A 21,156-nucleotide genomic window follows, 5' to 3' on the forward strand; every position below is an offset into this window, starting at 1 on the left:
GCAACAGCATGCAGCGGGTGTCCAGGCGGCAGCGGCGTGCGCGGGGAGCTCGGCTTGTCCCGCCTGCCCCGAGCCTGCGTCCAGCACCCACCCGCACGGGTGACCCACCTCCTCCACCACGGTGATGAGCTGCTCCACCGGTGAGGGGCCGATGTCTCCCACGAGCAGCCCGCTCTGGCAGTTCTCCCGGGTGATGTTCTCCCTCTTCTTCTTCACGAAGTAGACACCCTTGCCCCTGAGGGTGGGTGGGAAGCAGGCGGTCGGTAGGAGCTGCCCGGCAGGGTTCAGCCCCAGCACCAGCTCCAGCATGTCCTGCTGCTTGAAGAACTCGTCCAACACGGCCACGGCCTCCTCGCTGCCCACGAACTTGCTCCACTTGTCTGGCCGGAGCCGCAGCAGCAGCATGGTGAAGCTCTCCAGGAAGCCATGCCGCTCATCCAGCACGGCTGACATCCCGCCGGCACCGGGCTTGGCCTCCGCTCCCCAGCGCCTGTGCGGGGGCAGGCGAAGCCCCGCTCAGCCAGGGGCTGTGCAGACCCCAGACCCCAACCCTTCCATGTTCCCCTCACCACCGCCCCCGCCCCCACCCTCAGCCTTCCCTCTGCACACAGCAGCCTCGAGGGGAGCTGCCGGCCCCATCCCTGCCTGGCCCCATCGCCCCCCCGGCTCCATCGCCCCCCAGCCTGCCCCATCCTTGGCCCCATCACCCCCCAGACTGCTCCATCACCCCCCCAGCCTCCTCCATCACCCCCCCAGCCTCCCCCATCCCTACTGCCGCACCCCGCAGCCCTGCAACAGGCTCCAGTCACCGTCCGCAGCCCAACTGACACCGGCTGCAGCCCCAACCGACACGGGCTGCAGCCCCAACCGACACCAGCACCGGCCCCAACCGCCTCGGAGCTGCAGGGCTGCTCCCCGCCACCCCCCAGCATCCCTGCCCGGCGTCCCTTGGCGAGGGCTGCTTGCCCACGCACCCACCACCCTACCCAGACTCACAGCACGGTGCCAAGGGCTGCCCTGTCCAGAGACAGGGTCTGTGGTGAGGGCTGCCCCTGGCTCTGCCAGGTCCCCACCACGGCCCAGGTCTCTGCACGAGTGTGTAGGCAGCTGGACCAGCCTCTCCTAGCCCCAGCATGGCCAGCGCAGCCTCTGTGGCTCCCAGCTCGCCCTTGGCCCCGACTTTTAGCTTTCGATCACGTTCCCATTTACAGCTGGTACTCCCTGGGGGAGGTCTGATACCCCGGAGGCCAGCACAGGACCAGGGCTGGTGCAATGGTTCCCCCACCGGTCCCCATTGCAGGCAGGGCAGGGCCCCTCCACTCCCTGGTGCTCGGCCATCCAGCAGCTGCCAGATGAGGGCTGGGATGTGAGCGGGGGTACCCGAGGGGGTGCCCCACCACCCCCGTGTCTCAGGCCCCTCGCACCAGTGCAGTGCACGCCGCTGTGCAGCCGGGGGTCCGGCACCGCACGGTCCAGCCCGCAGGTCCCTGCAGGTGGGCGGCTGCCCCTCTGCCAGCTGAGCTCGGTGCCAGCCTCACTGCACACTGGGCGGGTGGCACGCAGGATGCAGGACCAGAAGCCATCCCGACGCGGCACAGCCCCCCTGCACCCTGCAGCGAGGTCCCCGGGGAACCCTCCTGGCAGCCAGGTGGAAGCTGAGGGGAGCTGGCGAGGGCACAAGGCACACAAACACCTCCAGCACACCAAGAAACAAGAGGCCTTGAACTGGAACAGGCAGAGACTCAAACCAGGACCATGTTGGCAACAGCATTGCCAGCTTCATCCAACATGGCATGGCTGCAGGGCTGGGCACCGAAATCTTGGGGCTGGGAGAAGCGTGAACCTGGTCGCAAAGCTGTGGCACAGGGCAGGGGCGGTGGGGGGCCGGGGGTCTTGCCTGTCCCGAGCCATACACAGACCACAGGAGACCAAGGCTGAGCGCCGTTCGGTGTTTATTTGCTGCAGATCCTCAGCACTAGTTTACAAGGCCATGGCAAAAAAAAAAAAAAAAGTTAGAATAAAAAATCCTGCCACCCCCCGCCCTCCAGAGAGGCCTCTGCACAGAACGACCCAACATACAAAATAATCTAAAAGGAGAAAACTATACAGGAGTATTTACAGCTCTGATAAATAGACTAATACTGATCCAGACGCCTCTCTCCAGACCATGTGCGGTGGCCAGGGGAACAGGACAAGACACGGGTGTTTGCAAGGCAGAGGCAAGGGGGCTGCAGCCCCCAGCCCAGCCGGACCCCCTCCGCAGCAGCTGTCCCTGGCACAGGCTCTGGGCACGTCCCACCACCCACTCGGGAGCGAGAGCTCGTGCTCGAGGAGATGACGGCCACCCCTGGCGTGGCCTCCCCTGCCCCTCACCGAGGGAATGGTGCTGCAAGGACGTGCCGGGGGCAATGCCACCTGGTGCTGCTGGACCAGGGCCCTCATCCGAGCTCTGGCACCCCACGGCTGGGCAAGGACGTCTGTGCCCCATGTGGCACCACTGCACACCGTGATGGTGACAACTCCCTGGCCCTCAGCCTTCCCTGTGCCCACAGCCACCATCTCCGGTGCAGGAATGGCTGGGAGGGTCCACGGCAGCAGCATGGGGAAGCCCAGGACAGACCCAGGCCCGCTACAACGAGGGCCAGGAGTCCTGCCTCCACGGGGCCACCCCCCAGCTGCCCTGGGGCTGCTGCCCTTCACCCCGGCGCCTGCAGCACCCCAAAACCACCAGCTGCTAACCACCAGCTGTTCACCTTCCTGATGGGACACCCCAAGTGCTTCAGGACACGGGTGCTGGGGGGGATCCAGCAACACGTGCGGCTGCACACTGGCTGGGGGGATTGGGAGCAGGGAGGGTGCCCATGGTGCCCCATGGCCCAGCCCTGGCTGGCCGAGGTGGGAAGGGAGGACGATAAACACACAGCACTCCCCATCCTGCAGCTGAGCCCGGGACAGGACGGGGCTCCCTGTGCACACGGGTGTCGCTGTCCCAGCTCCAGCCCGTGAAGATGCTGTCCTGGAGATGAGGCAGTGATGGGAGGGCCAGAGCCACCGAGACGCCTGTGCCCTCTCCCTCTCCCCTCGGTAAAGAAACTGCGAAGCTGAAGCTGGGTCTTGCGCCCCAAGGGCCAGGCTGCAGCGCAGCCCCAGCCCCGCAGCCCTCCGGAGAGAGGAGACGCTTGGGCTGCCAGGGGCACGCCGGCCTCGCAGGGCCAGGGGAAGCTGCTAGTGTCTCTTGGTGGAGGACACCTTCTTCTTCCTGGCGGCCAGCATCTCATAGAAAGGGTCCCGGCTGATCGCTGCCCTGGCAGGGGAACGAGGGCTCGGGTTAGCTGTACGGCCAGGCAAAAACTGCTGCAGGGTTGGGTCTGGCCTGCCTGGCAGGGCCTCGGGCAGGTCCCTTTGTGCCCCTGGGAACGCCCATTCCCCCCCATCCTTGCAGGGCACCCCTCGAGCACAGCAGACAGGTCCCCGCCGTGCCCCTGCCCAGCACCCTGCCACTCGCTCCTCCGAGCACTCACTTGATGCACTTGATCCACTCCTCCTTCTCCTCGGGCGTGGGGGCGGAGATGCGGTACACCGTGTGGTTCCCCTCCACCACTCGCCCGTCCGCCTCTGTCTTGCAGGCCTTGATCACCTGGTCCTTGTTGTCCGGGATGTAGAGCTCAAAGCAGTTCTGGGAGGGAGGAGACCGTTCAGAGGCAGCCCCCGCTTCCAAAAGGGACCCCAGGCTGGGATGAGGCAGGGACAAAGGCTGCAGGCACTCCCCTGGCACAGCCACCCCCAATGCAGCAGAGAGGGATGGACATGCTGACACCCCACGCCCCCCAGGCATGCCCTCCCACCAGCCCTGGACACTGCTGCACCCAGCTGCCGTGATGGGTGGAGGCAGCGACTGCTGCGGGGCCCTCCCGCCTCTCCCGGGGGCATCCCTCAGGGGCTGCGGCACCTCCCGGCTTTCCCTGCCCTGCTCCTGCCCCAACCAAAGCACCAGGGCTGCCCCACCAGCCCCAGGGGACCCTGCTGTGGCACTCACGGGCTTCTTTGAGTCCTCCACCTCGCGGATGCTCAGGTTCTCCAGGGGGATGATGCCACGGGGCTCTTTATCCTGGTGGGGCCAAGCAGAGGCTTTAGCTGCAGGCTGGACACCTCCAGACCCCACCCGCGTGCCGCAGGCAGGGCTGGATGCTCCAAACACCCCTATCCCCAACACCCCTCTGCACAGGCATCTAGGGCTGCCCGTCCTGCACCCCTACAGTCAGCGGCACCTCAGCACGGCAGGAGGCAGGCTGCCAGCCCCGCGCCGGGATGCTGCGCCCGGTCCGCGCCACACAGGCAGATGAGCGCTGGGCCCGATCCGGCGCTCTTCCCTGCCCCGGCTCAACACACCCCAAGCAAAGGTCACTGACCGTTGTGTACTCGAAGTAGTAAAGGCAGTTGTCGGTCAGGATGAACCAACGTCGCTTCCACGTCTTCACCCTGCCTCCTGGGAGCAGATAGGGGCAGGTTGGGCGCAGCCCCAGCAGAGCGCGGCTGGGGCACGCGCCTGGAGGCTCGCGGCACATGGAGGCTACGGCAGAGCTGAGGCCCACGCAGACACACACAGACAAGCACCAGGCGCCGGGGCGCAAGCAGAGCCAGGCAGCCCGGCGGGCGCCGGGCGCAGCAGCAGCAGCAGCAGGCAGCAGACACCACGCCGGGCAGGGCACGAGCAGGAGCGGAAAGCAGACGGGATGAGGATGGAGGCGGAGGGTGGCTGGGGGGGCCGGGCCCAGAGCGCTGAGCCCATTCCCACCCAAAACACTGATTCAGCATGGCCAGAGGACACTGCAGCCAGGCAGCTCTCGGGGGACACAGGGGCTTTCTGTTCACACTGACCACGCTCCTGCTGCGTCCTGGCCAGCACAGCCCACTACTGGGGCAAGGCATGAGCCCAGGGCTACAGCTCGCGGACTTTTGGTCAGAGGGAGTTTCACAACCGCCACTGCAGAGGGAGAAGCTGCTCCATGGGCTCAGGGATTGCTCACCCCAGGCCCGGCTCCCCCTTCACCACGCCGGCATGCTCTGGCCATCACAGCGGTGCCAGGCGTGCTGCCACCGTGGGATGAGCACCCAGGCCGTGCTGGCCGGGGCCAGCGCGGACGCGAGGAGGCACTGTGTGCGCTGGGGCCCGTGCTCATCTCCCCCACCGCACCGGGAAGGCCCCGTGCCTCCCTGCTCCCCCATGCCAGCTGCCTCCCACCCCAGTGTCTGCCCCAGAGCCAGGCTGGGGCCAGCACTTCCTAGAGGAAAAGCCCCCTCTGCCTCCCTCCAGCCAAGCCTACCCCAAAACCCCGGGCCTGACCCTCTCCAGCCCCCAGCCCTCCCCAGGGCCACCTCCTCTCCCTCTCCCATGGGAAGAGGCCATGTGCCAGGGCTGGGTCCCACAGCACAGGGAGCGCAGGAGGAGCCCAGGGTTTCGGGCCCGCAGGGGTGCAGGGCTCCATGGGGTCAGGCAGGGCCTGCAGAGCTGTACGGGACCAAGGGCTAGCACAGCCCCGGGAGGAAACACTGACACTCCCCGGCACCCCGGGGCTGCAGGTGGTGGAGCCAGGGCAGTGCCAGCACCCAGCACGGGGACTGCCATGAGCCCCCGGCACAGCACAGGGCACCACACAGACGGCTCCTGCTTGCTCCCATCCAGCTGCAGGCACTCAGCACCCCCTGACCTGTCCTGAGAACACCCGAAACCCATCCCCATCCCTTGTGGTGCTGGAGGCAAAGACCCACTGCGGCCGAACTGAGCTGTCTGCGAACACGGCGAAGCACGGACGGGTGGACGGCTCCTGCCAGTGGCTGGACAAAGAGCGGCTGCAGCCCTGTCCGTCCCCGGGCCATGGGGTGCACCGGGGCAGCGGAGGGGGCCGGCAGGCCTCGGGGAGCGTTCAGCATCGGTGGGGCCGGTACCCCGCATCCCTGCCCTGGCAGCATTGGGAGCGGGGCTGTCCCCTTGGCAGGCGAGGTCCCTGCAGGCGAGTGGTTAGCAGCAGCAGCAATGAGACTAATCACCAGCAATTAAAAACAAAAAGGAAACGAAGCCCCAGCGGCGTGAGCAGAGCGGGGAGAGGGGTACGTACCTCCTGGAGTTGGGGGCAAGGAAAGGAAGAGCCAAAATCATGGAAACATACAAATGAGGGAGAAAAGAAAATTAAAAAAAAAGGAAAAAAGAAAAAAAAAAAAAAAAAAAAAGAGGAAACCCCGAAGAACCCCCCTTGCCCCGCGCGGGTCAGTGGCGCAGGGCTGCAGCAGGGAAGCCGTGAGGGGCCAGGCTGGCGGCACCGCCGCAGGGGCCAACCTGCCCTGGCTCTCTGTGGCTCTGTGGGACAGATCTCCTCAGCTGGGGGGGCGCAGGGCCTGGCTCCCCCCGCCCCATGGCCTCCCTGTGGGGTCCCTCCCTGCCCCACGAGTGGGCTGAGCCGTGGCAGCCGGGCTGGGGCCCATGGCTGCTCTGCCGCCTCTCCGTCCCCCCAGCCACCAACGGCCCCGACGGCGGCGGTGGGTGCCAACCTGCCGTGCACGGGGCCCTTCTGCCAGTGCAGCGCTGGGCTCGCTCAGGGACAGGAGAGGCAGGTCTGGGGCTCTCCCCTATGTTCCCCTGCCCCAGAGCCGGGGGGCAGATGGCCCTTGCTCAGCCCCAGGACCGCGCTCTGCACCGGTCAGGGCACAGTGGGGCAGCAAGGCCCCTCTCCCATCCCAAGGGGGTGGCAATACGGCAGAAACATCCCCCGGTGAGAGGACAGAGTCCCGACCCCAGCGAGAGCCCCAGAGAAAGGCCCCCACCAGACCCTGCTCCTGCCAGCACCCCGTTGTCCCCCCTCGCTTAACCCAGGCAGAGGACTCCCCAGAGCTGCCAAGAGGAGAAGCCACAGGAGCCAGGGCGTGGGGTGTGCTCGCCGGCCTCGAGAGCCGGGCTGTGCAGTGAGGCCGCGGGGATGCCATGCACGCTGCCTGCATGTGGAGCCGGGATGCGGAGGTGATAATGCTGTGGGAAGGTGAGGCAGGGACCAGTCTGTGGCATGGAGGGGGGGACGCACGCAGCCTGGGGCAGCTCGCCGCTCGCTCCCGGGGCCTGCTCCGACAGGACCCTGCTGTGACTCAGTGACGAGAAGGGCCTCACGGTCTGTGCTCCAACACCAGACCCCAGTACCAGCTCTGCACCCCAGGGCTTGCCTCACCTAGAGGCAGAATCCCCCAGGACGCCCACCCAGCCGCACCGCAGAGCCTCATCAGCTGCAAGTCTACTCCTGCCACCCAGCCCAAAGATGGAGGGCTGCTGGACATATGGACACCTTCCCCACAGGGGCTGTGCCCCCCTGTCTGCAGCCTCTTGCCCCTCCAGAGGGCCACACTCCAAGGAGCCAGGCCAGCAGGCGAGGTGCACACAGCCCAGGGGCATCGCACCCACGGCCCAGCTCCTCCCCAGGCCGCATCTACCCAGCTGCCAGCACTCACCTAGCTTCAGGAGCCAGCCCTCCCGGTCTGGATTGAAGAACGTGTGGGTGAGGTCATTGCCATCGTCCTCAGGGATTTTGAAGGGTTCGTTCTTGATGCTCTCATAGAGATTCTGGTACAAGAATACACAGCGTCAGCTCTGCTCCACCCGGGAGCCCTGCAACAGGCCAGCTCTGCAGCCCAGCCCCGGCCCCTCCGCATCCCGTCCCTCACCCGGAGCAGCTCCTCAGGTAGGTCCCCCCCATCGTTGATGCCACGGTTCATGGCGATGAAGCGCTCCGCCGTGGGTTTGTCCTTGACGTTGGGGTTGTGCAGGCTGGTGTTCAGCATGATGATAGCAAAGGAGAGCACGTAGCAGGTGTCTACAGAGACAGAAGGGAAAGTCAGCTGCGAGGCAGGACGGCCCGGGAGAGGGGCCAGGGCAGGCGCTCACCTGTGGACTGGAAGACGCCGGGGTTGCACTGGCAGTACCGCTGGGCAAAGGCCTCCATCATCCGGTCAATCTTCTGTGCCTCCCCGGGCAGCCGGAAGCTCCACAGGAACTGCCTGCGAAGAGCAAGGCATCGCACTGCTTTGGGGGCTCCACACACCCTCCGGCCACCCTCACGTTGCTACGGCCCCCTGCCAGCCTGCTGCCTGTCTCCCTTGATGGGACACGGGCCAGCTCCCAGCCCCCTTTGCTCACCGCAGGGCCTGCACGAGATTGAGGTCAGTGAACTCGTGCAGCTCCACGAAGGCATGCAGAACTTGGATGTTGAACTCGTCCCTGTGGGAACAAAGCCAGAGCACGAGGGATGCATGATCACCAAGTCCTGTGACTGCTGAGCAGCCCCACGTCTCCCTGCCCCACTCCAGACTCTGCTCATTTGTGGGGGGAAACCTGCTTGCTATCCCCCCCCCTCAAGTCTTGGACTGGTTTGCACACACTGGCATCTTGCAAGTGCCAGCCATGGATCGAAGAGCCCCCCAGCTGGCCCTAGTACTCGGGGTGCCCAGCCCGCTGTGTACCCCCACTCAGCTGCCCTGTAAGCTCAAAGAGCTGCAGTGTCCCATCTCTCAAGTGGTGAGAACCCAGAGCACCCTCAGGAGACCTGAGCTGCCCCAGACCAGCGTACCTCTCGCCCAGGTAGTCACCGATGGCTGTCTTGTTGAGGCCCTCTCCCTTGTAAAGGAACTGAGCGATATCCTCGCACGTGTTCTTCAACAGATCGTTTTCAATCAGGAACTGGATGCCCTGGAGTGGTGCAAGAGGTGCTGCTCTGGGGCTTGCTGCTGACCCTGCCAGCTCGCCTGCTGCCTCCCCAGCCCCTGCCCTGGGTGCTGGCTCTGCCCCAGCCCCAGCAGGCAGCAAGGCACCCGGACCATGAGGTGGCAGAGCCCAGCATGGCCCCAGACAGGCTGGTGAACTGCCCTGCTCCCCCCGCAGTACCTTCTTGGGATCCATGTTGAACTTCTTCCTGCCCATGGCCACCTGCTTGTTCCTCTGCATGTTTTTCCTGCAAGGCACAAAGCAGCTCTGAGCACCCAGGGGGGACCTGGCTGCCTCCTGCCCATCCCCTCGCCCCATGCGCTGCAGGGAGGGGTCAGCCTGGACCGAACGGGAGCCGAGCAACTTTGACCAGGCCAGGCCTCCTGTATCAAACCTACATGGGGTGAAGCTGGCACACTGCTCCATGTTTCTGCCCTGCTCCACAGCAGAGTGGCCTGGGGCTGCTCTCGGCCTGCCAGGCCCCAGAGCAAAGAGGAGGTGCCGTGCTCCATCCACAGAGTCACCCCGTGCAGAAGGGGTGCTGGGTACAGCATCCCGGCAGGTCACCTCTGTATGGGGGGACGCTAGGGCAAGCTGGGTGCGGCAGGGCTCTGGGGAGAGCAGCCTTCAGGCCCCAGTGGGGCCGGCGCGAGGGTGACAGCCTTCACGCCCCAGTGCGTGATTGGAAACGACGCTGGGAGTCAGCTCCCGTCAGCTGCCGGGACCCCCTAATCCCAGGCTGGCACTGCCTGCACCAGCTCAGAATAACAAAGTCCGACCGTCGCTGTGGCCAGACAGAGGGACCGAGGCTTGGAAAAACAGACCTTTGGAGCAGCAGTTCAGACTGGGATCCTGCTACTGCTCCACGGAATTCAGAGTGCCTGGGAAAGCCACCCACACCAGCACCCACAGGATGGGGCTGCACCGCTCAGCCGCCCACGGCTCCCACGGTGCTCAGGGCCGGCCTTGCAGCAGGGGAGGGGGCTCAGTGGAGGCCCTGGGCTGCCGCGACAGCGGAGGACTCACCTCTCCTCCGTGGACCCCAGGTTCTCGATCTCATTCGTCACTTCTGCTATCTCATCTTTCAGCCGCTGAGGGGAGAGAGCACACTGAGACAGGAGGTGCTTCCCTCCCTCCCTCCCGAACCCTCCAGCCCCTCAGCCCTGACGGTAGCCCCGGGGCCATTCCCCCAGGAGGCCCTGGCAGCCCCTCCTTCCTTCCCTCCTTCCCAACCCCAGTGCTGCCCCAGGCTGAACCAGCTGGGGGGCACTGGCAGAGGGGGCTGGCTGCACCCCGCTGCTAATCCCCCTGCAGCATCGCCATGCTCCGAGTGTGCAGGAAGGGAGAGATTCAGAGGTTAACAAAATTACCCCCTAATCCCTTTAGATCATGCCCAGCATATGTCAGTAATTAGCCTCTGCTGCCCTAATCAGGGACATGACTGACGAGCGTCCCAGATGAGCACTGACCTCGCAGTCGCTTGCCAGGGCAGTGGCCTGGCCCAGAGACACGGTCCCTGCCTGTGCCAGGGAGGGGCTGGCACGGAGACGCCGGTGCCGCGGGGAATGGCACTAGCGCGCAGCCCGGAGCTCTGCAGGGCGCAAGGAAAAGCCGCGGCTGCCTTGGCCCGGCAGGGCAGGCCAGCTGCCAGCCCAGTTCTGTGTCCCCTGCTGGGACCCTCTCCCTGGCCCCAGGGCCCCGCAGAGCCAATGCAATCAGGCAGCGAGGCAGCAGATCACGGGCTCCTTGCAGCAGCTGCTGGCGTCTGCCCGGCGGGCCGAGCTCGCCCTGCGCTGCGGTTCCAGCAGCTCCAATCCCCTGCCCCAGAAGGTCCACAAGAGCCCCCACGGGCCACAAGGAGAGGGGGGCTGGCGAGGAAAGGGGACAGGAGAACAAACCCGACTCACAGCCTTGCCTGGGCCTGCTCCTGCATGGGCTCTGTGGGTCTGGGGCGCTGCACCCCGATCATTACAGGGCTAGGGCAGCCTTTCCTCCCTGCCTCACCTGGGCCACCCCCTCCTTTCCCAGCAGCGGGACGAGGGACCCTGGATGGGGCTGAAGGGACCCTGCCCAGCGACACAGGCAGGGAGATTGTCCCCTGCCTCCCAGGGGACAGCCCCAAGCAACAGGCTGCCACATCCAGGACAGGGGGTTGTGCATGCGGGCGGTGGTCCTCGGCATCACACCTGTATGTCAGCCAGCAGCTCCTGCTTGCGGCGGCGGATGTTCTCCAGCTCCTGGCACTCCTCCGGGGTCAGGTCACTGGGCACTGAGCGGAGACACAGTCAGGTCAGCATGCATGGCTGTAGGAATCATCCCCACCAGGCTCCAGGCACAGCCTCTGCTCCCGGCCAGCAGCCCAGAGTCCGTCAGGAGCTGGGATGCGGAGCTGCCGGGTCCCGGAGGAGCCAGGCTGACGAGCAGTGCCCCTGGCCCTGCACAGCGGCCAAGTGCCACAGACGACGGCACGCGAGGAATGCGAGGGCCAGGGCATCGCCCTGCTGGGCTGCGGAGGCAGTGGGGGAGCTGGGCACCGCGGGGGAGCCGGGCACCGCTGGTTCCTGCTGATTCAGCCCGCAGTGGCCAGGCAGCGAGGGCAGCGAGGACCAGCAAGGACCAGCTCCAGCACTCCTCCCTCCGGCCCTGGCCCTGCCATCCCACCAAGTCCAGTTTAACTCCACTCCACCCTAGCCGGGCCGGTGTTGGTGCCTGTCCCGCTCCCTGCCGTGGCTGGGTAGCTGCGCTGTGCCTGACGGTACCGGGCTCCTCACAGACCTGAAGCCCCATGGGTTGCTCTGCCGCACCGGGCCAGCCCAGGAGAAAACCAGCTCCTGGCCGTCCTTGCAGACGTTGAGGATCTACTACACTGGATCTGTCCTTCCAAGTGAGGGCTCAGAGCCAGCACACCCTCCAGACAAACCTAGTCCACACGCCGTGCCATCTACAACTCCCTGTCACCCCGTGGGAGCCAGGCACCCCCTCCCCAACACTATCCCCAAGGCTTAAGCCCGCGGCCGCTGCGTGCTCCCCCTTGCTCCCGAGCTCACAGCGCCTGGGACATTCCTGGTGCTCCCCGGTGCGTGACCTCCCCCTCCACAGTGACACGGCATCCCATTTCTGTTCCCTCCCGTCCCCAAGGTCACCCACTTCTGCAGTGCTCCTAGCCCTCATCTACCGCCCATGCCTCCCACCAGCAGATTCCAGCAGCTCCCTCGCACGCCACACCAAGGCCACCCGTGAAAACACCAAAGCACCGTCCCTCCAGAGCACCGTCCTCGAGGGAGGTGGCAGCAGCACCCAGTGGCTCGGCCCTCGCGCTGCCTCCTGCCCAGGGGTGCTGGGGACAGGCACACGGGAGGGCTGCCACCACCCTCTCCTTCCCCAAACATTACCGCTCCATTCCGCCGAGGCCCTGCGTGCCACCACGGCCGTGGTCTCCAGGCCACCGCTGCCACCAGCCCAGACTCACCCAGAGCGTCCCCAGCACGGCCACCTGCCCCGTCCCAGCGCCCAGGGACGCCACATGCCTTTGAACCAGCACCGTCCTCAGCCACGCATCGTTTCTCCCCGAGCCGCCAACTCGTCCGTGGGAGCCGCACACGCCCCTGGGGCGATCACGACTACGCAAATCGAATCTCTGAACTCAGCACTTCCCTGGCTCCGCTCGCGCTTTCTGACGAGCTTCCTCCTTCGCAAAAATCCCCCACTGCCAAGGTCAGCGGCAGCCTCAGCTTGCAACACCATCCCTCCAGACACGATGGCAACACTTCCCCATATTTTCAGTCTCCGACGCTAGGAAGCATGAACCAGACAACCCGGCTCGTGGCACCAGGTTAAAAGTTATTTAAACTTAAAATACTGGAGGCCTTGCCTTATCGATACATCCAAATGCCTTTCGCGCAGCCCAGTGCCGTTCCCACAGGGGCTCGGCCCCTCCTGCCCTGCACCCAGGGCACCCAGCAAGCCCAGGCTTGCTGCAGGAAGGCCGAGCTGCATCACGCACCCGTTGCCAGACGCACAACCCCCTAAATCCCTGGGCTGCAGTGCGTGCCGCAGGACCCTCCCGCCTGGCCGCAGCTGCAGGGGAGGTAAAATTCAGTGCCAGGGTTGGACCTGTTGCGAGGAGAGCCGGCCGAGGGCGGGAGGCTGGAGCCAGCAAAGGGACCCGCTGGCACTCGCCTGATGAACAGCACGGTAGCCCCGTCAGGAGCAGCTCTGCCTCCCCCTGCCCACCTGCGAGCGGGCAGGGGTCTTGGCAGGCCCCGGGGCAGGCACAGCAGAGAATGAGAGGCTGCAGGGGAGAGGGGGCCAGCAGGTCTGTACCGGAGCCCGGGAAGGTCCCTCCCCGCCCGCGCTGCTGTGGTGGAAGGCGAGCACTCGTGACACCAGCCCAGCCATGTCAGCAGCAGCCAGAGGAAGAGAAACCCCAGACGCAAGAGCTTTTCTGGGGAAGGAAGAGGGCGTTAACCCTTCCCCGGCACTCTGCACAGCACCCACCCCACAGCGCCGAGCGGAGCCCAAACGATTCCCAAGAGGCTGGCGAGCCCTGCCGCAGGTTGCAGGGAAGAGGAGGCTAGAGGAGGCGCTCGCTGCCCCGGCTTCATCCCAGCACAGGAGTTGGGGCACAGCGACCCGCGGGACTGTGGGGATCCCAGTGCTGGCGCCTGCTCCCCACCAGCACAAGGCCCCAGCGTAGGGGGGTTGGGGGCTCCCGCAGCTCCTGCTGCTGACAGCCGAGCCCGAGGACCCTGCACGCCAGTGGCAGCAGGAGGACAGCAAGGGGCACCAGCGGGATTAATCCGTCTGTCCTGGGCTCCAAGGTTGCTGGGGCCTGCGGCAGCTGGGAACAGGAGCAGCAGCACGTCCCCCACTCCTGCCGTGCCCAGCACAGAGCAGAGCCCCCCCTGTGGTGCGCAGAGGCCACGTTCGCCCCCCATGCTCCTTCCTACCCCGCTGCCCCAAAACAAGCGGGCAGGGTCAGTGGCACGGCAGCAGGGCAGACACAGATCCCCATGCCTGCCTCCCCCTTGCCCCGGCCCCACCAGCCTCCCCGCGTCCCCGGGCCAGGCTCACCGCTGCCCTCCGCCCTGAGCACCATCCTGGCAGGCTGTCTCCACCAACTCCGTCGGCCGTGCCCGTGCTGCTGGCGGCTCCAGAGAGGTGCTGCTGTTTCGGGGCGCGGACACCTGCCCGCCCCGGTGCTTCTGGTCCTTCCCGGGGTGAGTCAGGGCTGCGCCGGGCCAATGAGCTCCGGGGCCGCCTGGGCGTCATCCCGGCAAGAGAGCCAGCACCAGCAACACCCTGTTCCTGCCGCAATCAGCCCAGGGCTGCCAGCACCTTAACTCCTCTGCTCCCGGCCAGGCCGGGGAGCGGGGCAGCCAGGGCCCTGCTCCCCATCCTTGGCCCTGGGGTCGGAGGATGTGATGTGCTGGGGTCCCTGGCAGGCAGGGGTTGTGTTGGGGTCCACTGCCCAGGACGCTCAACCCAACACATCTTGAGCTCGTTGCGGCAATGCCGGGCTCCTCTCCCCTCCCCTCCCCTCCATCAGCTGGGGCCCCCCACCCCAGCAGACCCCCCGGCCCTGCCACGGGGCCATGCCTGCAGCGGGAGCAAACCCTCGGCACATCCCTGTGTCCCACTGTCAGCTGCCTGGAGAGGCCGCGTGAACCTCGGCCGCCTTGACTCAGCTAAATCCTGCTCGGCAGCACGAGATGGAGAAGCAGCACCCAGAACACCAGCTATGGAGCAAGGGGAGGAAGGGCTTTGGAAGCCTTGCATCGGTCCTTCGTCCCACAGCTGTGCTGCACCGCTACCTAGCCCTCCTGCCAGCCCAGGCCGTGCCTGCGCCGGGCTGTGCCGCAGGGGCAAAGGCACTGGGTTTAGGCAGACTGGGGACAAGCCGACGGTGCCGGCAGCGGCTGTTGCTGGGCTCTGCTGTGGGGCACTGCTGCCCGCTCCCGCCGTGCCCTGCGGCTGGGGGGCCCGTGGGGCCCCGAGAAACTTCCTGCCCATCTCAGCACACCACATCCTGTTTTTACTGCGCCGTGTGCGCATCCTGGGTTGCGTCAGCCCTGTCCTTCCCCACCGACAGCCGAGGTGCGTCAGGAGAAGGGTCTGGGGACAAGCAGCTCCAGGAAAGACCCTCTCAGGCGGCCAGGCCCTGTGCCCAGAGCCAGCCAGAGCCCTCACGCTGCTTCAGCACAGCCCTGCCCGTCACCCCTGCTCCCTGCACCCAGAGCCCAGCAGGGAACCCATGTCCACAGCCACTGCCTCGCTCTCCAGCGGCTCCAGGCTCCTGCACCCCCCATGCACAGAGCCCCGGCCCACGGTGCGGCCGGGTGAGCACCGGCTCGGTCACGTCCACAACGCGGGCGCCAGAAGCGCTGCCCGGCAGGCACCTCGCCTGCTCTCTACATGGTTCATTGTGCTGGGCCTCAGGCGGAACAGAGCCTGCTGCCGCCCAGCCTCAGCTGCCAGCAGGGTGCAGGGCTGGCCAGAGGAGGTCTTGCAGCCCCATGGCATGGCCACCCCCAGTCCCACGCTTGGGCAGGAACCCACAGACAGCAGCTGCTCACGTGGGCAGCCAGCCCACAACAGCAGCCCCAACGCAGCAGGCGCTGGGCTGCCCTGCACAGATTTTGGGTTGGAGAGCGCTGCCCCGAGCTGCCCTTGCAGCCACATGCACTTGCAGCAGCGAGGGCGGCCGAATGCTCACGCATAGCCCAGGGCAGGAGGACAAGGGGCTGGGACAGGACCTGCCACAGCCACACGGGGCTCTGTGCACCCTCCCAGCTGCTGCTGCCGGCTCCTGCTCACCCCCTGTCCCAGGGCAGCACCCAGCACCGGTGCAGGGCAATGCCATGCGAGGCAGCCCGGTGCCCGGCCATCCTGCTGGGGCTCAGCGCTTGCACAGGCCCGAGCCTGGGGAGGCCGGCGGTGCGCGGGGGAAGGAGGCGGCGAGACGGTGAGGACTCTCTATGCTGCTGTCAGCAGGAGCCATATGGAGCTGGAGCCGCGGGCACCGATACATCTTCCAGGGGGCCGGGAACCCCGTGGCAAGCAGAGGGGAGGGCATGAAGCGCCTACCTGCCTTGGCGGCCACCGAGGGGCAGAGGAAGGCCTGGAAACTGGAGGCACAGAGCTCGCTGACTGTCCCCATGCTGCGGAGGTCCTGCACGGGACACTGCCAGCTCTGACGGGGCAGGCAGGAGCAGGCAGAGGCCTGGCAGGTGCCCTGCGGCTGAGCAGCAGGCTCTCTGGTGCTGGGGCCTGCAGGCAGGGTGCAGGCAGGGGAGCCGGAGGACTCCCCGCTCTGGCTGGAGCCAGGGAAGGCAGCTCAGGCAGGGGAGCTCCAGCTGCAGGAGCCCACGCGCCAGCCCCAGCCAATCCCCGCTGCTCCCTGCCTGCACACCAGCCTGCTCTGCTCCCGATGCTCCGGCCGGCGGCTCAAAGCCACTTAGAGGACAAGGAGTTTGGGAACTCCCCGGCAGCCCCCCCGCCCCGGGCTGCCTGCCCCCCGGCAGCCCCCTTGCCCCCGCGGGGGGCTGGCAGTGGGGTATTTTTAGAGCGGTTTTATCCCTCCGTATTAGAGCGTTAAGCATCGGGAGCCGGCGGTCGCGTAGCAACCAGCACTGCATAAAGGAGGGTGCACCAAGAGACACAACGCGGCTCTGGCGAGGCGTGGGGAGCGGAGGGTGCCGCCACGGCCCCCGCTCGGGGGGCGCAGGGCCCAGGCGCCAATCCCGGCACAGCCCCAACAGGCTGAGCCTGCCCTGCGTGCCGTGCACGGGCAGGCCCGCTACGCCTTCTGCCAGCCCCCCGGCAATGCCGGTCAGACAGCTGAGCTCCAGGCACGTCCCGGCAGTAATGGAGGTGCCTCCCGCTCTGCTGTGGTCTTGGGGTGCTGGGGGGCTCTTGCAGCAGGAACTGGGGGGGGTCCTGCCCCGAGATCCTGCCCTCAGGGCCAGCTGCGGAGGCGGGGGGAAGGCACAGCCCTCCCGGCCCCCAGCCCTGCTGCACCTCTGTCTCCCCAGCCCCACAGGCACCCAGCAAACCCAAACCGGACAAACAGCTCTTTCCCTCAAAGCAGGAGCGATCCCCAAGCACAGGGCACGGCCGTGAGTAACAAACCCCAAAGCCTGTCAGGGCACGAGGCAGCGTCCTGCGGACAGCCCGGCTGTTGGCTCTCGGCTGCCAGGAGCCAGCAAGCTCCGCTCGCCTGCGTCGGCAAGCACTGGGACGCGCTGAGCTAGGAGAAACCTGAGCAGGGCAGGCAGGAGCCCTGATGGGGCAGGCAGTGGGGAAGGGCAGCCTGGGAGCAAGCCACCCTCACAGGCAGGAGGGTGCTGGGCAGGAGGGGACCCCGGCTCCCAGGAGCAGCATGGCTGGGGACAGGAAGAAAGGTGGAGACGAGTAGCTCGCAGGGTTGCGAGGGCAGCCAGGCACTCGCCACCAGCGTGACCAACCTTCTGGTTTCGGCACCACTTCCCCTTTCCCGGGGGCCGAAGCGGTGGTTGCCACATCGCCGGGGGCCTTCGGCAGCCAGGAGGCACAAGAGCAGGCAAGAGGGGCTGGGGGACGTGGGACTGAGCCGGGCACCTGGTGTGGCGAGTGCCTGCCTGGGGCCCGGACCGGCAGCTGGGAAACCCCTGTGCGGCAAGAGCACCTGCGGGTGCTCCAGGCAGCTTGAAGCAGGGCCAGGCGACACCTCCCGGGCTGAGCGACCCGGACACCCGCCTCGATCCTTGCACCCTGCCTGGGCAAGGTGAGGCGTTTACAAACACCCCGGGGTTATGCTAACCACAGCTCTGGGCCCCGATCCTCCGCCTGCCAGAAAGCAGGGCCCCGGAGAGCTGCCTCCCTCCACCAGCCTCCCCCCACCCTCAGGCCCAGAGCAGAAACTTCTGACCCCAACCCTGCTGCGATGGCCCAGCGCGCAGATGGGCTGAAATGACCACTTGGGGACACGCGGGCCCCACTGCGTCCCTGACGTGTAATTGCTGAGTGCCAGCAACACGGCTTCTTGTCCTCTGCTCCCGAACATCTCAGGAGAGGAACTAGCTAATTGCCTCTGCCCAATGCCGCACTGCCTGAGCCCCGTCAGCCTCGGCCCCTGGCTCTGCTCTCCAAGCCCAGTGCCATCCCTGCACCGTCCCCGTGTCTTTGACCTGGGAGCCCCAGAGCTCCGCAGAAGAGCTGTTCCCCCAGCGGCTCACCCCTTCGCCATGCCAGGGAAGGGGTTGGCACGTCACTGGCAGCTCCCCTGGCAGCATCCCACCCAGCCCCGGTCCCCTCGGTGCAGAGGTGCACCCCACGGGCCCGGGCTGCCTCCGAAACAGCTGAGCCCCCGCCAAGGGGCCTGCCAGGGCCTGCCCGCAAACCAGGGCTGTGAGGGCTGGCAGTGGGGAGAGGGCAGGGATCCCCCCAGCCTGCCGGGGGGCCTGAGAGCCCACCCCCCTTTGGGGATCTCCCGCACCTCACATAGCCCACCCCACCTCCTGGCACCGGCCATCCTGCCCCAGACAGCGAGGCCCCCCAGGCACAAGCCGCTTTGCGGGAGGCTGCATCAGCCCCGCTTAGAGAAATCCCTTAATCTCTCAGGCCAGAGCAAGCAGTAATCCCCTGGGTGCAGCAGGATTACCAGCGCTGCCCAATCCCCCTCGCGCCAGGGCTGGGCCTGAGCACAGACGGGGCCCAGCTCAGGACACAGTGCCAGGATGGGACCGGGCTCCCCGCGGCAGGCTGCTCACCGGTGCTGCAGCTCGGTGGGGCAGCAGCAGCCGGGCTGGTTCCCTACCACGACATTGCCGCCCTGCCATCCAGAGGCACTTGCACCCGCACTGCCACACTTGGTCAGCTCCGGTCTAGGGATGAGCTCAGTCTCACCGCTGTCCCCATGCAAAGATGCTGGGAAGGGGGTGGGATTGCAGCCCCACGCCCTGGCAGGAGCGGGGGGAGCCCGCATCTGTGCCGCCAGCTGCTCGCCCTGGGATTTGCTCTCTGTTGAGGCAGACGGCTGGAGAGGGGTCTCGTATCATGGGGCAGACACTGGCATCAGCACAATCCCACCAACACGAGCCTCCCCGTTGGGGTCCTGCCATGCTGAGGCCTCGGCAGACCATCCTCTGCAAAACTAACAGAGCTCAAGGGTTTCAGGAGAGCTGCAGATTGCGATGCCCCTGCAACAGGGACAGCGGCGGGGATGTGGAGGTGGCTGTGCCACCTGTCCTGCACGCTGCCCTGTGGCCCCCACTGCGTGGTGAGCAGGCGATTTCTGATGCTGACAGACAACCCAGGACATCTTCCAGGCGATTCCGGGAAGCAGCGAGAGGCTGCTCGCAGAATCGCTCCCTGCAGCGCTCTCCCACTAATAGGCTGCATCCGACAACGCCCGTGTTGGCCGGGCACTTGCACCTTATCTCACGCAGTAAACTCCCCACCGCCGAGCGGAGTTGCTTCTGGGGTGGAACAGAAGCCTCCTAATCAGCTGCGTTGCACAACTGTGGCAGGCAGGAAGCCAGCCTGTGAGCCAGCCCTGACAGTAGCAGCATCTTCACCGGCACCGGGAGTTCCCAGGAAGAACGGTCACCAGCATGGCTTGCAGCATCGGGACCTTGGTTTCAGATCTCACCCAGACAGACTCCAGCCTCTCCCTCAGCAAAGTCCTCGCCCAAGGAAAACCCACCTGCTGACCCACAGGAACCTGCCTCAGAGGGCTGAGGCACAGGCAGCGCCTTCCCGCCCAGTCTTGCTCCTCGGCACTGGGAGGGAATGCTCTGCGGACATGGAGAATGGAAGAAAGCAGGGGAGCAATCTGCACATGCATGAGAGAGGGGACCTGCAGCCCCTGAGCCGCCTTGTGCCGCTTGGCCCACCCTGGGGACAGGCCCTGGGTGCACACCGGGCGCTCCCATGGCAGGCGGACACGCTGCCGAGCTGGGGTGGTTTGCGAGATGTTCAACAGACGCCATCGACGTGAGCCTGCCCCGCAGATCCGCAGAGCCTGAACTCAGACAGTGCTCAGAGGCAGCAGCTGAATACAAAGTGTGAGCAGAGAGAAGGCGTGCAGGCAGCAGGTCCCAGAGCCCGGGCAACACCGACACCGCGGTCCCCGCTCCCTGTGGCCAGGAGCGCCGACACCACAGGCAGCAGGTCCCAGAGCCTAGGTAGCACTGACACTGCAGGCAGCAGGTCCCTATGGCTAGGCAGCACCGACACCGCAGGCAGCGGGTCCCAGAGCCCAGGCAGCACCAACACCGCAGGCAGCGGGTCCCAGACCCCAGGCAGCACCGACACCACAGTCCCCGCTCCCCATGGCCGGGAGCACCAACACTGCAGGCAGCGGGTCCCAGAGCCCAGGCAGCACCAACTCTGCAGGCAGCAGGTCCCAGACCTCAGGCAGCACCAACACTGCGGGCAGCGGGTCCCAGAGCCTGGCAGCATCGACACCGCAGGCAGCAGGTCCCTATGGCTGGGCAGCATCGACACCGCAGGCAGCAGGTCCCTATGGCTGGGCAGCACCGACACCGCAGGCAGCAGGTCCCTATGGCTGGGCAGCACCGACACCGCAGGCAGCGGGTCCCTATGGCTGGGCAGCACCGACACCGCAGGCAGCGGGTCCCTATGGCTGGGCAGCACCGACACCGCAGGCAGCGGGTCCCTATGGCTGGGCAGCACCGACACCGCAGGCAGCGGGTCCCAGACCTCAGGCAGCACCAACACCGCGGGCAGCAGGTCCCAGAGCCTGGCAGCACCGACACTGCAGGCAGCAGCAGGTCGCACGCCGCAGGCTGAGCCCCGGGGAAGGACGAGGCGGCGCCGGCAGCGCAGCGGGACGGCCGGGGCTCCGGGGACGGACCGGCCCCCGGCAGCTCCCCCGCGGGCCCCGCGCTGTCTGCGGGCACCGGGTGCCGGTTTCCTCCCGGCGCTTCCTCCACCGCCCTCTCGGCCCCGCCCGGCCGATGCCGCGAAGGCCGCGGCCGAGCAGCCGCTCTGCCACCTGCGGGCGCGGGTCCCGCCGCGCCCCAGCCCCAGCCCCAGCCCCAGCCCAGCCCAGCCCAGCCCAGCCCGACCCGGAGCCGCCGCCCCCGCTTATTGCACCTGGGAGCGGCCCGGCCCAAACGCTGCCGCCCGCCCCGCGGATCACGGACCACCCCGGCCCCTCGCCCCGGTACCCGCCGGCTGCGTGCCCGGTGCCGCGGGACCCACCCCGGCCCTTCGCCCCGCCGCGGCCCGGCCCAGGAGGGGGTCCCGGAGCCCCCCCGGGCGCTGGCCGCTCCCCCCGGCCCCGCACTGACCGTAGCCGCCCTCCTCCTCCATCCCGCCGCCGCCGCCGCCGCTCCGGCCCCGCCCGCGTGACGAAGGCGCCGAAGCCGCCACGGCCGGCGGCACGTGACGCGGGAAGGGGCGGTGCCAGC

The 21,156-nt window shown here is 67.0% G+C and overlaps 2 protein-coding genes across 4 annotated transcripts in view; both read right to left on the reverse strand.

Moving 5' to 3' along the window:
- DNAH17 (dynein axonemal heavy chain 17) overlaps positions 1-453 on the reverse strand; it is a gene marked incomplete at its 5' end in the record, with an annotated part of 39,974 nt that extends 39,521 nt beyond the window's left edge. The window contains one exon of the mRNA XM_082327093.1: positions 109-453. Within this exon, the coding sequence (XP_082183219.1) occupies positions 109-453 (345 nt within the window). The remainder of the gene's footprint in view (positions 1-108) is intronic.
- Positions 454-1,953: 1,500 nt separating this feature from the next.
- On the reverse strand, positions 1,954-21,117 carry CYTH1 (cytohesin 1). 3 transcript variants are annotated; one of them, XM_082327092.1, is made up of 13 exons: positions 21,037-21,117; positions 10,927-11,009; positions 9,767-9,831; positions 8,921-8,987; positions 8,607-8,725; positions 8,177-8,257; positions 7,925-8,037; positions 7,705-7,853; positions 7,491-7,603; positions 4,410-4,488; positions 4,037-4,108; positions 3,522-3,676; positions 1,954-3,304 (listed from the first exon to the last, which is right to left on the reverse strand). In XM_082327092.1, exons 1-13 carry the CDS (start codon positions 21,056-21,058, stop codon positions 3,226-3,228), a joined length of 1,197 nt encoding a protein of 398 aa, XP_082183218.1. In that variant the 5' UTR covers positions 21,059-21,117; the 3' UTR covers positions 1,954-3,225. The 3 variants fall into 3 exon arrangements, with proteins under 3 accessions (XP_082183218.1, XP_082183217.1, XP_082183216.1); XM_082327091.1 differs by lacking the exon at positions 21,037-21,117 and adding an exon at positions 13,814-14,218 and having other exon boundaries at positions 4,410-4,486; positions 7,492-7,603; XM_082327090.1 differs by lacking the exons at positions 10,927-11,009; positions 21,037-21,117 and adding an exon at positions 10,745-10,899 and having other exon boundaries at positions 4,410-4,486; positions 7,492-7,603.
- Between the last annotated feature and the right edge of the window lie 39 nt (positions 21,118-21,156).

This window comes from Platalea leucorodia (genome assembly GCF_965183815.1).
Source record: "Platalea leucorodia genome assembly, chromosome: 14".
Taxonomy (NCBI): Eukaryota; Metazoa; Chordata; class Aves; order Pelecaniformes; family Threskiornithidae; genus Platalea; species Platalea leucorodia.